At 38.9% G+C, this 15,759-nt stretch overlaps 1 protein-coding gene across 1 annotated transcript in view; it reads right to left on the reverse strand.

The window, feature by feature from the left end:
* The window catches only part of BUB1 (BUB1 mitotic checkpoint serine/threonine kinase), a 47,456-nt gene that overhangs the window by 24,101 nt on the left and 7,596 nt on the right, over positions 1–15,759 (reverse strand). Inside the window, exons 6-15 of the mRNA XM_016201830.2 lie at positions 15,106–15,194; positions 13,003–13,055; positions 12,737–12,921; positions 9,989–10,140; positions 5,697–5,956; positions 4,176–4,234; positions 3,015–3,143; positions 2,810–2,920; positions 1,721–1,820; positions 702–783 (exon numbers count right to left, since the gene is read on the reverse strand). Coding sequence (XP_016057316.2) covers positions 702–783; positions 1,721–1,820; positions 2,810–2,920; positions 3,015–3,143; positions 4,176–4,234; positions 5,697–5,956; positions 9,989–10,140; positions 12,737–12,921; positions 13,003–13,055; positions 15,106–15,194 — 1,220 coding nt within the window. The remainder of the gene's footprint in view (positions 1–701; positions 784–1,720; positions 1,821–2,809; positions 2,921–3,014; positions 3,144–4,175; positions 4,235–5,696; positions 5,957–9,988; positions 10,141–12,736; positions 12,922–13,002; positions 13,056–15,105; positions 15,195–15,759) is intronic.

A 15,759-nucleotide genomic window follows, 5' to 3' on the forward strand; every position in this document is an offset into this window, starting at 1 on the left:
ACCAGAAGCATTAGAGAGCTGGGCGATAATTTATTCAAAAGAATCCACTGTAATTGGGGGGGAAAATGGGACACCTGTAATACTTTCAACAATAAAGATACATAAAAAAAAAAAATGAATCTACTGTGGGATGAAAACCATGACTTAGGGTTGAGTAGAGCTTCTGAGCACCTCTTTGACATATCACAGCAGAGGGCAGCCTGTGGTAAATGGAGAGAAGTACAGCTTGGTAGCACTCAGGGCTGGAGTGGAAGCTGAATGTGGGCTGGACACAGAGCTGCTGTAAGAGAAATGCTGTGAGCCAACAAACAGGTGACACCTGTCTGCAAATGTGCTTGACGATGGACCATTCCAGTTTAACTCTTGCTAACAGTCCACTTGTAGGCCTCACTTTCCAGGTCTAGGAAATGTGTATTTCTCCAAACATACCCCCATTCCCATCCCTGTCCTCCTGTCTAGAGGGCAGGCTCTTTGAGGGCAAGGATCACACCAAGTTCCTTTTTTAGTTTCTATGCCTATCACAGTGCTTGGGATGTACTCAAATCATTGTAGATTAATGTTCCCCAAAACCACACTCTTCATATGACAGAATTTTTCAGCAGTTTTATATACACTATCTAATTTATCAGGTACAACTATTTGGTAAAACAACAAGGAAAGGGTGGTAAGACTCATTTCACAGATGAGTAGAGATTACTTACCTTTGCTTTTGGAGAAAATCTACTCATAGAGCGTTCTCCAAAGGTCCTGGCTCCTGTGGGTTTATTTTTAGGCTGTGGTAATCTAAGAAAAGATTTGCAAAATTATAAATAGTAAAATATGCCAAGGAAATAAATGCTACCACGTAAGTAGTGTTAGAAACATTCTACAGTTAGTATTTACATACATATTCCTTACTTTTGCAATAGCAGTAGCAAAACTGAGTGCAAACTGAATTAATGTGACTATGCAGATAAGAGTAGAGCTACAGTTACTTCAGTGAGGGTGGAAAATACAGAGGTTTCTATTATATTGAGTTTTAAGTTCTAGGAACAAAAAGAGTTAGGGCTGTGGCCACAGTAGCTAAGGGATGCCATACATTTGATTTTTTTCCAGGGCTTGGTCTAGCTGTGGGATTTCTTTGAGAGCTGGTCAGGCCCTTTCTCCTTTCTGCCTCAGTATAAATCTCTTCCATATTGCGATATCTTAACTCACACTGACACTTCTCTTTCCATGGTTTAAACTATTAATAGTGAAAACTTCCTGAAGCTACCCACTCTAATGTAAGTTCCCTTGGCCTTGAAATGTATTCTCTCTGTAGCACGACCCCAAATGAGTCTTTTCTACCTGATCACTCCTGCAAACATAAACAGAACACATACGGGAGAACACATAAGGGTATCTGGACTAGTGAACTCATTCACACCTAACATAAAGTTCAAATCCACAGAATCCTTCAGTTCTCTGGTAGTTTATTACTACATACTTTAACTGTGGGAGGTCTGCTTTCTTTTGATTCCTGCATAGCACTGATGATCTGGAGAACTTTAGCAACAATCTCCTGGTCATGTGGTCAAAAGGTTTATCAGTGGCAGAGCTGGGACTGTAATGCAGACAACTTGATTGGCAGGCCACTCTATCGATACTTCAATGCCTTGAGACACAGAGGAACCTGTGCAGCATTCTATGTCATGGTGACAAGTATCTCCTACAATGTGATTTTCACTAGGTGTTTCTTTACCCGTAATTTTCTTTGTTTCCATCTTCAAACACAGAAAAACCAGATGACAAAGAAGAGATAATCTTATTGACTCCCCAAGCTCCAGAAGACCTTGCATTTTCTGCAACAGAGAAAAAACAGCATTTAATTATTGCACTGGGGATAAAACATTATCCTTTATGCTAAACTTCAACTATAAATAAGAAAATGGAATAAGAGCTTATAGAAAAGAAGTGATAACAGCTTTTCAAATCCTAGATAATGCAATAAGTCACTTTGTATTGAGATGAAGTAACTTAACTATGGTCACAGAGGTTCACACTCAAGCCTCTAGGTCTCAAGTTCCTGCCACATATAAAACATGGTGTTCATCATTCTCCTAAAACATTGTCAATGTCACCTGACACACTAAACAATGCTCTCAGTGGCTATGTTTTCCATTTTGTATAAGAAAGAATTAACCTTGTAGCTTTATATTTTAGACCTCCTGAGTTTAACCGGACCTCATTTATAAATTGATCGTAAAGAGAGAAGGGGAAGGAGGGACGAGGGGAGAGAGAGACAGAGAGAAAAACATGAATGTGAGAGAAACACTGATCAGCTGCCTCCTGCACACACTCTGACTGGGGATCAAACCCAAAACCTGGGTATGTGCCCTGACCTTTTGGTGTATGGAACAATACTCCAAAAAACTGAGCCACACCAGCTAAGGCTTATTTAGTTTTATGATGATCTCTCTCTGGCTTCCAGCAGGAATTCTGACTCCAGACAAAAGTAGGCTAGTTGCTGGCCTCCAGCATTCCGCCCCTGCCAGTCTTATACCAGGCAAGATTCAAGTCAGACTTCAAGTACTCAGGCCTTTCTGGCTCTTTCTACTCATGGGGATCTTGTTCTTCTTTGGTACTATTATTTTTTTAGAAACAAAGCAAATCTATGACACACATCAAGTACCTTGTAAAACACTCTCGGGTTTTTAAATCTCACACATTCCCTGCCCTATGTGGCAAGCTAATCAAGTGAAGGACCACTTCTTGTATAATCCTTGATATTTCCTGTGACAACCATCCACAATGCTATGCACTTAGTAGCTTTTAAATAAATTGTTATTACTCTGAAACTGAGCTTCAAATGCATCTTCATTTTGATCTAGAGATGGCCATTCATCTTTGTCATCAGAAACATCAGGAAGAGTAGGAGCCTGGAACATATTCATGATGAACCCTTAAAAAAGTAGAAAGAATAACTGTTAACAGGGCTGCAAAGAGCTTTCGTTAACCCGTTCTCAGAGTCTACATATTCCAAACAAAGACTTTACCTAATGCTTCTTTTGTGTGCACGGTGGGTGACGGCTGCACTTTGGATGGTGTTGCCTGAACCATTCCCAGTGATGTGTTTGGAGTTGTGTGAAAAGAATTTGCATTAACAACCTTATGTGTTTCACATCCTATTAAAAAAATGGGGACAAGATACAATATCAGTAGGGAAATCAGAATTATTTAAAAGGTATAGAATACAAGAAACTTACTACAATTAAAACATTTATTATTGTTGATAATCATGACTAAAGACTTCCATTATTATAGTATTTTCATCTTTTTATCTTATTAATAATCCCATGAGGTGGGTTAAGGCCTGGATCTCACTCTCTTCCTCCTCTGCCTCTCTGTTGTGCTGAGATACATTAGGGACATTCCTACCTGAGGGTTCTCCATGGGCCTGAAACAGGTTTTCTAAGCTGGCCACATGGGCAGCACCCTCTTGCAGACCTTGAATCAAATATTACTCTTTTTAGACATTTTCCCCAGTCACCTCTATAGTTTTGATCCACCCCCCTAACAGGAACTCCACCCCCCTAACAGGAACACTTCCTTTCCCTTCCACACAGGTGGGTTTTCTTCATGATCACATCCTTAACTCCCTACAACAGTGCTGGGCACCTAGAGTGCTCAGGAAGTCTGGGTTCAATGCAGAGTTCTCCAGCTGTTTTGAGTAGCTCTGCTCCTACAGAACTGTCAATGGAAAGGATGTCACAGTCACAGTCACATGGGGGGAGAGTGAATGTCCAAGCTATGTGTCTTATTTTATAAAACTTACCTTCAGTGCAAATGCCTCTAGCAAAGTAGTACCAAAAAGAAGTCTACCACTCCTAATTAAACGTTTAATCACATTTCCTACTTCTTGACATATTAAAGATAACTATTGTTTTACATGAACCTGAGAAATTTAATAGTAAAGTTTTCATAAATCAAGTTTCCAAAAGATTCTAACTAGTAAGATGTGACTAACAAGTAGGTTTCTACCTTTATTTGAAATGGTCCAGGACTCATCTAACTCCTACATTCTAACCGGAAAGCTAACACCCAGCTTCATTAAGGTCTGAAGCCTTCATGAACCACGGCCACCACACAGACCTCTGAGCGACCTGCAGGAGTCTGGGAAAAAGTTCAGAAACAAACAAATTATAACTACACATTACCTTCTTTCATTTCTGCTTTGCTCTGTGGCTTGAATTCCTGAGTAGTTCTAGTCACACATCTGGAAGAGAAAACTCTTGAGACACACTAACTCTCAAGAAAGAGCAGTAAAAAAATGTAATTACAAGCCTATTGTTTAAAAAAACACACAGATGGAACTGCTTAGGTCTACAGTGTAAGTAAATGAAATGTTTGTTTTAATTTTTGTTTTCATTTCTTTTGAGGAAAATAATTCCTACAGCTGTAGGCAGCATACTAACATTTGCTTGACATAGTGATTACATATTTTAATAGCAAACTAATGATTCCTTTATGTGGTACCTCAGGACAATGGCTCCCTAATTCAAATGATCCCATTCATCACATGGGCTAAGGGCTGACACACAGCTCTCCAGTCCTGGTAAGGGAAAGCGCTGCTGTGCTCTAGCTGCACAGCCACCACTCATCGTGAGCCAGGGGACACAGTGCATTGTTCTCCAGACTATAATGGTTATCAAGAAAGAAAAACATGGCGCAGAAGACTTTACATCAGTTTGTTTTAAGTACAGTTGAGATAGTGGATGTCATCCATCAACACTGTTAGAATTCTCTTAATGGACTCTGTCAAGATGTAAAGTAAAAAGCACAGCACTTTTAATTTTACCATCTTGGTGGGGGTGGCTGGACACGTATCACTTCTACAGGGCCTGTTACTGCTGCTGCCCTTACCATTTTATAGTTGCATAAATTAACTATAAAGAACTAATGGAATCATGTCTCCCACACAATAGTCCTCTTCTTACATACATGGTAGAATACAGGACCCAGGTCTGATTATCTTAGAGTGAAAAAGCATGATTATTTTATATCTTATTTCCAGGAGAAATCATTGACAAAAGTTAAGTGTGGACATTGAGGGAAACCAGTACTTAAGAACGATGTTAAGGCTTTAAGCCCAAGGGGAGGATGTGAGATACACTGTAGCTTTTATTTTTTCTAATGGATCAATAAAATTGTTATATGTTGAGAGAAAATGAAGATAAAATTTAAACAAAACAAGTGATACGACACATATTTTAGAAATCTAGGAAAATCCCTCAAAACTGGGGATATCCGCAGCAGTGTACAGATATTGTGCAATGGAGATTAGTCTCAAACCACTCCTGGTGGGAAGACAGAGGAATATGAGAAGAACAAGTGTCAAGAAATGGTTTGGACTGTAATAATCCCTATGTGTACTTAGAGCACGGAAGCAAAGGCAGTTCCAGTTTAACAGATGTATATTCTTCTGTTATAAAAAGATTGTTGAGTTTCAGCGTAGGAAAATTTTTTAATTCAAGAGAGAAGTATGAAGTAAAATAAATACTCTAAAAGAAGCATGAAATAAGTTACATCTGCAGGATTTGGTGCTAAAGTTTTGGGAACTTATTTTAAAAACAGGAACCACCTGTCCCTTACCTCTTGCTCCTGATTTTGCAAACTATGTAAGAAACTGACAGACACCATTCACACCACTGTCATAACTAGGACCAGCTTCGGCTCACCTGGAATCACTTCTGGCCACTGAAAACTTGGAGTCTGTCACTGGCTGCGCTGTCAAAGGAACAGGAGGAGCTACACTCTGGCTGATGGCTGGGGACACCAAAGCAACAGAGACAGCACTGGCCTCAGGAGGAACAGCAGGAGGTGCCTGTCTGGGTTTCTCTCCCATGTGCTCTGAGGTCTGCTGAGTTACGGATGGCAGAGACGGAGTGCTCAGTTCCTGTTGGGAGCCAACACTTGGTCCCATGCATGCTGGATTAACCTGTCATGTTAAGTAAACAAAAGCAGAACCAGGTGTTATAGCTTTTCACACACTGGCATCTGTCTTCAGTAGATTCCTTTCTCCTTGAGGTATTCTGAAATGAACAGTCAACAACAACACAAAGGACAATTCTAGATGAGGGATGGTATTATAGTTTAACCACAGACACAACTGGCGGCTCAAACTTTAAATCATTGAAATTACATCCCCTACAGTTTCATTAGTATTTAAGAACTGTCTTATTGCTCTTCACTTAATTTTGGGAAAAGATCAACAAGTCAATTTATCATGATAATGTTCCTTCCATTAAAATACCTTTGGTAGCTATTTTCTCTTAACCTGAGTATAATGTGGCAGTTATAACTGCCACACAAGCAAGGTTCACATGAGACTGATAACAAGCTCTTCACTTAAAATCTTTGTTTTTCTATTCAATGTAGAGTGTAATTTCTACACTCTTTTGTCACTAAGTTAAAAGACATAAGAGTGAATTCCTCACCATATAAGAATACTTTTATAAACTGTTAAGAAAAACAGCAAATATTTAGGGCAAAAATAGTTATTTCACAGACAAAAGGGAAAAATATAAAAAGTTCATAATCATAGCTTCCGGTCAATATGGCGGAGTAAGCAAATATTACTTGGGCTCCTCCCATGACCAAATCAAAATTACAATTAAATTATAGAACTACTACCCTAGAGAACCACCTGAAGACTAGGTGAACATAAGTCCTATAACTAAGGATATAAAGAAACCATGTTGAGGCTGGTAGGAGGGGAGAGATGAAAAGCAGGCTGGCTCCACACTCAGTGTGGCGGTTAAGAATCAGGAGCGATATCTTGGCTGTGGAAGTCCTCCCTGAGGAGTGAGGGGTCCCAGCCCCACATCAAGCTCCCCATCCAGGAGTACACTGTGCCAGGAAGTGAAAATCAGAAGACTCTGTCTGGGTGAAACGGACGCCTGCCAGCATCCCAGTTTTCCTCTTAAAGGGTCTGAGCACAAACACTCACCCTAAACTTCAGAGAAGGGACAGCAGCTTGAAAAGCCCCAGGGACATACTGGGAGGAACTGAATTGTCTGGCTCAAGGCGAGGCCTGGAGGGGCAGTCATATCCCAGGAAGAGTGCTAGCAGGAGTCATTATTCCTTTGAATTGTCCTCAGCCTGCACAGCCTATAGGTACAGGTTAGGTCCATACACACCTCTCCATTAACCTGCTAACACAACTCTCGCCCCACCCTGGTGATTCTCTAAGACCTTGCCCCATCAGACTCGCACACTAACTGAACCTCTTTCAGTGGTCTCTGCTTGCCCTGCTCTTCTTGATAATCGGCCCCCAACAAGACACTAGTGTCAGCAGCGTGGGTTCACAGCATAACCACTCATAGGTGCCTACAAGCCCAGCACAGAGAGCTACCAATTGCAGATCACTTTGTAGCTCCTACCAGGTGGCTCTGGGTTGGACAGGCAGCAGGTGACCTTGGACTGCACTGAAGATGCTACCAACAAGCTCCAGAACAAGTATACCAGAGCATTACCCAATCAGCACCACAAATGATACACCCAAAGGGTGGACTGGCAGGCACCAGAGCCATGCTAAAACAAATCCTGCTCTGTGGGGTAAGCCTCTGTGGAACAGCTTGTCCACTGTAGTATCACGGCCAGTCCTCAAGTCTGAGGGTTAGTCCTACCCACTGACATGACAAGGCAATCAAGGCTCAGCTACAACAGGAGGGCATACAAACCTCACACCTGGGACACCCCTGGAGCACCCAATCCAGGTGAACAGGGAGACTGTGCCACTGGGTCCCATAAGACCCCTACCACATAAAGCCACCCTGTTAAGACTTAGAGACATAACAGATTACCTGATATACAGAAATAAACGTAGGGAGGCAGCCAAAACTAAAAGACAAAGAAACATGTCCCAAATGAAAGGACAGGACAAAACTCCGGAAAAAGAACTAAACAAAATGGAGGCAAGCAACCTACCATATTCAGAGTTCAAAACATTTGTTATAAGGGTACTCAATGAACTTAGGGAAACAACAATCTCAGTGAGAACATCAACAAAGAGATAGAAAACATAAAAAAAATGGAGATAGAAAATATAAAAAAGAACCAGTCAGAAATGAAGCATAACTAAAATAAAGCACACATTAGATTAAATCAACAGCAGATTAATGAAGCAACGGATCATATCAGCAATTTGGAAGCAAGGCAGCATAAAACACAATTAAAACAGCCAAAAGAAAAGAAATTTTTAAATGAGGATCGTTTAAGAGACTTCTGGGGCAATACCAAGCGTACCAACATTTGCATCATAGAAATAAGAGAAGGAGAAAAGAGAGCACAAGATTGAAAACCTACTTGAAAAAAATGATGGAAAACTTCCCTAAGCTGGTGAAGGAAATGAAACAGACATACAAGTCCAGGAAGAACAGAGAGTCCCAATCAAGATGAACCCAAAGATGTATTATAATCAAAATGCCAAAGGTTAAAGAGAGAAGAATCTTAAAAGCAGCAAGAGAAAAGCAGTTAGTTACCTACAAGGGCAAGCTATCGATGTCTCTCTCACTTCCACGTTTCTCTCTCTCCCCCTCCATCTCTTCCACTCTCTCTAAAAATCAATGGGGGGAAAGGGTGAGAGAGGGAGAAAGGACTCTGGGCAGGGGCACAGGGTGGTGGTGCTAGAGACCACACTAGAACGACAAGACTGAGTGGCCTGCTTCCTGATCATTCAACAAACCCCCTGAGGCACCTAGGACTTCTCAGTCTTTTCAGACCAGCTTTTGGATGAGTAGATCATAAAAGTCATCAGATGTGTCAAGGTTGATAAGTTTTCCATATGAAGGACAAAGACAAAAACAAAACAAATAAATTACGCATAAAAATGGGAAATAAAGGATAAAATGACATAAGAAATAAAAGAACTTAATAAAAGGACCACAAAAGTTAAGGAAATCTCACAGAAAGTTAGCAGAGAAAAGTACAAAGATAGAAAATAGGAGAAAGAAGAATATTAGGGGATTGGTCTGGGATAGCTTACTATCAAGTATCATTATAGAAAATAAGAACAGAAGAAAATTCTGCAAAAGTACAGGACCAGAATGTTCAAGTACTGTATGTAATGGGTGGAAAGCACATTATCATGTCACAACACTGGGGAAAGAAACTGGCACGCTGTCAGAGGCATGCTCAAAGAACAAGGAATCAGAATGACTCCAAGCTTCTCAACACTGACGGGGAAACAAACCAGCAGACAGGGGAACAGTGCCTTCAAGGGTGAGGGAATGTAGTGACTTACCTTCCATGCTCAGCCAAATTATCACCCAAGTGTTAGGGTAGAATAAAGATGCTTTTGCGTGTGAGATCTCAAAAAAATAACCCTCAGATATACTTTTCTACAAAAAGCTCTTGGAGACTGTGTGCCACCAAACTGGAGATAGATGTTAGGAAGCAACAGTGACAAGACAACAAGCAAGGGCAGGACAGCTGCCCCAGGCCAGCCTGGAGGATGAAGACAGAAGGCTCCGGGGGATATGTGGCCAAGAAAAGTGAAACTAAGAGTGAATCTGATCCATCTGAACACAATGAACATTGGAACATAAATTGAACAGTTTCTTCAGAGAGAGTAGGGATACGTAACTGGCAAATACTAAGAAAATATAGCAAAAGAAAACAAGACAACTCTTTTAACAATTTCTTGGAACTAACCAGGGGAAAAAAAATGTAACAAAGGAAATCCAAATAAATAAGAAAAAACAAACCAATCCAATAGAAATATAAATGTATAAGTACAGGGTGTGGCAAACTAAGTTTACAGTTGTGAGTACACAAAACAGAGTTTATTCTTGAATTATTAATTATTGTATTATTTTCCATACAACCTACTTTTGCCCCACACTGTACATAAATATATAAACATGTACGTACACGTTTAACATCAGAATTAACTAAAAATAGGGTCTAGAAAGGAGCACATAAAAAGGAAATCAATGGCATGGGAAGCATCAGTGAAGAGCACACACACCTCAGAACGTTCCTGAAAAGCAGGAAGGTGCTCCTGGGACGTCTCCACCACTTGATGCAACTTCTTATAAAGTTCATCCATTTTCTCTTTTAGTAGTTGTTCTTCAAAAGCATTTGCTTCTTTCCTTTTCATATAATGTCTGTCTTCATTTACTGTAGGAAAGATAAATGGTTTGCATGCAAAGTTTAAATTCAGGCCATAGCATTGCAATTTATTAGTCTTTTCCATATGTATTAGGTTATTAAAACTATAACATGTATTACTTCTATTTTGCCAGCTATCTATTTATTTAAATTAAGATATAAGTGACATAGCTATTTAGTTTCAGGGATACAACATGACTTTATGTTTACATATATTGTGAAATGATCACAAGTGTAGTTAACATCTGTCATCATATATGGTTACAAAAATTTTTTTCCCTTGTGATAAGGACTTTTAAGATCTACTCTCTTAGCAACTTACAAACATGCAAGTTTATTAACTATAGTCACCATGCTGTATATTATGGCCCCATGAATTATTTATAACTGGAAAATTGTACCTTTCACCCCCTTTATCCATTCCCCTCACTCCTGGCAACCACCAATCTGTTGTTTGTATCTATGCGGTTTTATTTAAATTCCACATAGACGTGATATCATACAGTTTTGTCTTTCTCTGACTTATTCACTTGGCATAATGCCTTCAAGGTCCATCCATGATTTTACAAATAGCAAGATTACATTCTTTTTTGGGTCTGAATAATATCCCAGAGTGTGCATATATGTGTATGTATTCATATACATATATGTATACACACACACGCACACACATATATATATAAATTATGAAGCAATCAGTTCCTTTATCCATTCTTACATTGATGGACCCTTATCTTGGGTATTATAAATAATGCTGCAATAAACCTGGGGGTGCATATATCTTTTTGAGTGTTTTCATTTTTGCAGTGTTTTGTATACTTACTCTGTATCTTGCAACATAACTGATTTTTTAAACTAATTCCAACACTTTTTTGTTGTTTCTCTATAATCATATCATGCCATCTGAAATAGTGAAGTTTTACTTCTTCCTTGCCAATTTGGATGCCTCTTGTTTTTTATGTGTAACTGCTCTGTCTAGGACTTCCAACACTACGTTGAATAAGAATGGTAAGTGAGCATCTGTCTTATTCCTGATCTCAGAGAAAAAACTTTCAGCTTTTATCACTAAATATGTTAGCTATGGGGTTTATTACATTGAGGTATATTCCCTCTATACCCACTTTGCTGAAAGTTTAATCATAAATGGATGTTGAATTTTGTCAAATGATTTTTCTGAATCTATTGAGATGATCACATGATTTTATCCTTGATTTTGTTAAGTGATGTGTCATGTTGATTGATTTGTGGATGCGGAACCATCCCTGCATCGCTAAAATAAATCCCACTTGATCCCAGTGTATAAACCTTTTAATGTATTGTTGAATTCAGTTTGCTACTATTTTGATGAGGATTTCTGTATCTGTGTTCACCAGGAGTACTGGCCTGATTCTTTTCCTATGGTGTTCTTGTCTGGTTTGGTATTCGAGTCATGCTGGCCTCACAATAATATGAGTTTGGAAATGTTCCCTCCTCTTCTATTTTTTGGAAGAGCTTGAGAAGATTTGGTAGTAATTCTTCTGTGAATGTTTGGTAAAATTCACCAGTGAAGTTTGATAGAATTCACCTTTTAATTATCATTTTTATCTGCCATTGGCATGGTTACTTTTAGGTTTAGGGTATGTAAATTACAAAAATTTATGTGTTGATCAACAATAATATTTGGTAATAGCACAATATAATACTGAACATTTCTAAAACAAAACATGTCTGTGGAAATCATTTGAAAATGGAATCATCTTTAAAAGATATAAATCATTAGGTGCTTTCTAAGAAATAAAACTAAAGCGCTCTGAAGGGTATGTCAAGTACACTGCAGGTAGTCCCACTTCCAACGACTGGTTAACATAACCATGTCATACAAATCAAATCCCCTGGCTAAAACATTAGGTCACAGCATGTGAAAGAAAAATGCATCTGTGCATGGCACAAAATGGGTCCTCCATGAGTGTTAACTGACTGCTCTCTCAAGTGCTGACCAAATGAAAACTAAGAAACAAAAAAGACCGATAGAGTGACTATAGTACAAATAACTGAGATGGTATAAGTCCTAAGTGGAATAAAGGCTCATTTTCCTCTAAGGTCCACATTAATACACAAAAAGAGTGCAACTGTCCATCTTAACATTCAGTTTTCCTGATGAGAAAACTTTGGCCAACTCCATAGCCATAAATAACATGGCCCTTTATCAGAGGATTTCTTCTAAAGGTCTTTTTTGCAGTAAATGCAGATCTTGGAAAATCCCTTAACTCCAATTTCTAACTTAATCCTTTCACAATACAAACAACTGACCCAGTGACTTAGAGTTGCTACATAGAGAAGTTCATCTACACAGGTAATGTTTACAAGTTTTAAAATACCTATTTCACTAAAGGCTAAAGCAACACTGGTATGGATATCTACTTTGGTGCTGTTTCATCTCCAAGCCCTTCGACAACAAGGCTGCCACACTAGCACTGAACAAAGATGTCTACGCTTCTGATAGGATGAGCTGGAGACTTTTTGCAGACTCTTTAACCACAGTCAATTATCTGATTTAAAATGTTCAGTTACTTGAACATGAGGATTGTTTCAGTGACATAGAATAACTCAAATAGGACTGCGGTACCCCACTGCTCATGCTTCCTCCGTTGGTTGTACTTCTGGGCTCTCAGCTCCTCAAAGGAGAATTCTGACTCTCCACAAATGAGCTTCTCCTTGCAGTACATAACCACCTGCTGAACATCAGCTCTGGCTGTCAGAGAGGCTTGTGCGGAGTATCCTGATTTAGAAATCATGACCACCCTTTGTTCCCTATGGGGAAAAATACATTATTTACAACATTGTACAAAAGCAGCTCCTGATGAAAACTAAGGAATAATTTAATGTACTTGCATATTCGACTCTTTATCACAAGCTGAAGAAGTTGCTTTAGAAACTTCTGAACCCTAAAAAGACAAAAAAGAAACATAAGCACTCACTCACCTGAAAAGAAACTATCACCCAAATTAACTCATAAAACAATATGAAAATGCTTAAAGGGCTTCTCCATCATCACATAGATTTATTTTCTTTTAAATTATAATTAATACCTGAAACTTCAGTTTGCTTCATTAATCTTGTAACTTTTACAACTAAAAAGTCCAACAGAAAGTGATTTAAACTTTTTCTACTTGGTAGTAGAGAAGGGCAGGCATTTATTTCCCTTTAATACAGGAGCTGGGCCACAGTGCCTAAGTGCTACGGGATTAACATTGCAAAATGCCACATTTAAAAAAAATTAAGATTCTCTTCTGATATTATTCTATCCTTAGGAGTTCCCAATGCAAGCATTTGTTCACTAAACAAATATTTACTAAACATCTTATACATGCCACGTCTTGAGCTAGGTCATGGGAATGTGACTGTAAACAAAAACCATCATTGCTGTCTAAAACTCAGTCCAGGCAATATGAAGCAGCAAGTAGGCTGGTAGACATATATAGGATGTAAACTGGAAGTCTGAGTATCTATCAAAATTAGAAATTCACATCATACTTCTAGAACTGTGTTACATTGATAAAACTTGTCCACGTAAACTAAGGACAGAGTCATTTCCATTGGATTTAGCTTAAGGAGGTCCCAGAAAACTCTGAAAAAGCAGTTGTGCCAGGAAAGATGCTGGAAACAAGGCTGAGTGAAGGAAAGATGAGCATTTTTTACACATCAATGAGCCATTAAGGCAGAAGAGATCCTGACAGGGCAGAAATCTTGAGGAGTAAAGACAAACTCAGGTGGAAAGCCGCCTTTCTTCATTGAGATGGCAGGGAAGGGTGCAGTTACATTTATGGGTTGATGACAGAAAATTTACAGACGTCATCTGATGGCTTCTGCTGTTCTCACTGAAACAGTATTTTTGCCAGCTGCTGAGGGAGAGGTTAGAATCATGTCCCAAGTCCCAAATTTGAAGATCATGTAATTCACTATACTTTGATATTAGAGACTGAAATGGGAAACATAAGATATATAGAGAGAGATACATGAAACAAAAAGAGTGACTGAGAAACTGGAAATATAGTTGCCTGGAGTAGTAGAGCATGAGTTGAGGTTACAGATATCAATGTTAAAAGCTGAAGTTTTTAAAAATTTTTTATTCACTGATTTGAGAGAGAGAGAGAGAGGAAAGGAAAGAGAAATAGCTATTTGTTGTTCCACTTATTTATGTATTCATTGGTTGATTCTTGTATGTGCCCTGACTGGAGATCAAACCCGCAACCTTGGTATATCAGGAGGACGCTGTAACTAACTGAACCAACTGGCCAGGGCCTGAAGGTGATTTTTTAAAAAATTGATTTTAGAGAGGGAGGAAACCAGTGATTTAACTTGCAACACAGATATGTACCCTGACAGGTAACAGAATCCATGACCTTCCAGTACACCGGGGCAACACTCCAACCAACTGAGCCAAACTGGCTAGGGCTAAGTTTTTAAAGCAGGGCTCAGGAGTCTCCAGGTGGGTATGGTCCAGGGCAGGGGTTCCTGGGCCTATGAGAAGGTCAGCAGAATGAAGTAAAGAAGCTGCTGTGGAGCTTCTCAGTGTATGGACACAGGAGGTTGTATATTAGGGGTGCCTAGGTCAGATAAATGTGGAATTGTGTGGCCAGTCAGTAAGTTACTTAAATTTAATATTGGATCCCTGGCCAGGCAGCTCAGTTTGTTAGAGGATCATCCTGAAACATCAAGGTTGCAGGTTCCATCTCCAGTTAGGGCACATATAAGAATCAACCAAAGAATGTGTAAAAAAGTGGAACAACAAATCCATGTTTCTCTCTCTCTAAAAAAATCAATTAAAAAAAAATTTTTTAACTTTAATATTGGAGGTGAGCAGTGGTAGATGACAACAGGCCAGAAAGCTGCCACAGGTGCAGGTGGATGACATGGAGGTTAGAGTCACAGGATGAAGAAGGCAGCATATGACTGTTTAATAGAATTCCCAGTTTACACAAATGTTACTATTACCTGATTCTTAGAAACACAGGTTGGATTTGATTTTGATGTCATCATTTGGTTTAAAATCTGAGCATTATGCAGAGGTTCTGAGGTTCTAGCTATGGGGTGGGGGAGAAGAAGAAAATAAAGAAAAATAGGAGTAAAACCCATATTAAAGATTATTACAAACACATTCCCCCGATCTTTCAATAATAAGCATTACAAAATAAATAAGCTCATTTAACACTGTCTCACAAAGTAGGACTAAAACACTTTTTGGATAAGAGAAATATTGTAGAAATGATTTTCTGATCAATTCAAAATGCCCAAGGAAATACCCAAAAGAAATATAAACTCTAGTTATTTTAAAAAGACAGGACAGGATAATCCACACTTATTACTTAAATGTAATCTTTATTTCTAAGAAAGAAAATGATTACATTTCTTTAAAGTTGCATTAAACACATTTGATTCAAATCAAAACAGACAGACTCTAAGAGTAAGTATTGCCCTCGATTTGGGGCAATTATGATTTTTCTTTTTTTAAATCCTAAGAATACAATGAAATCAAGGTTTTCTTATGGGTTTGCTCTTTTAAAGTGCTTATATAGAGCCCCTGACCTCCAGGGCTATTTAGCGGGTCTTATTATCATCAGAGTACCTTCCCCAGTACCTAAGACAATA

The sequence above is a fragment of the Miniopterus natalensis genome, chromosome 13 (assembly GCF_054644295.1).
Source record: "Miniopterus natalensis isolate mMinNat1 chromosome 13, mMinNat1.hap1, whole genome shotgun sequence".
NCBI lineage: Eukaryota > Metazoa > Chordata > Mammalia > Chiroptera > Miniopteridae > Miniopterus > Miniopterus natalensis.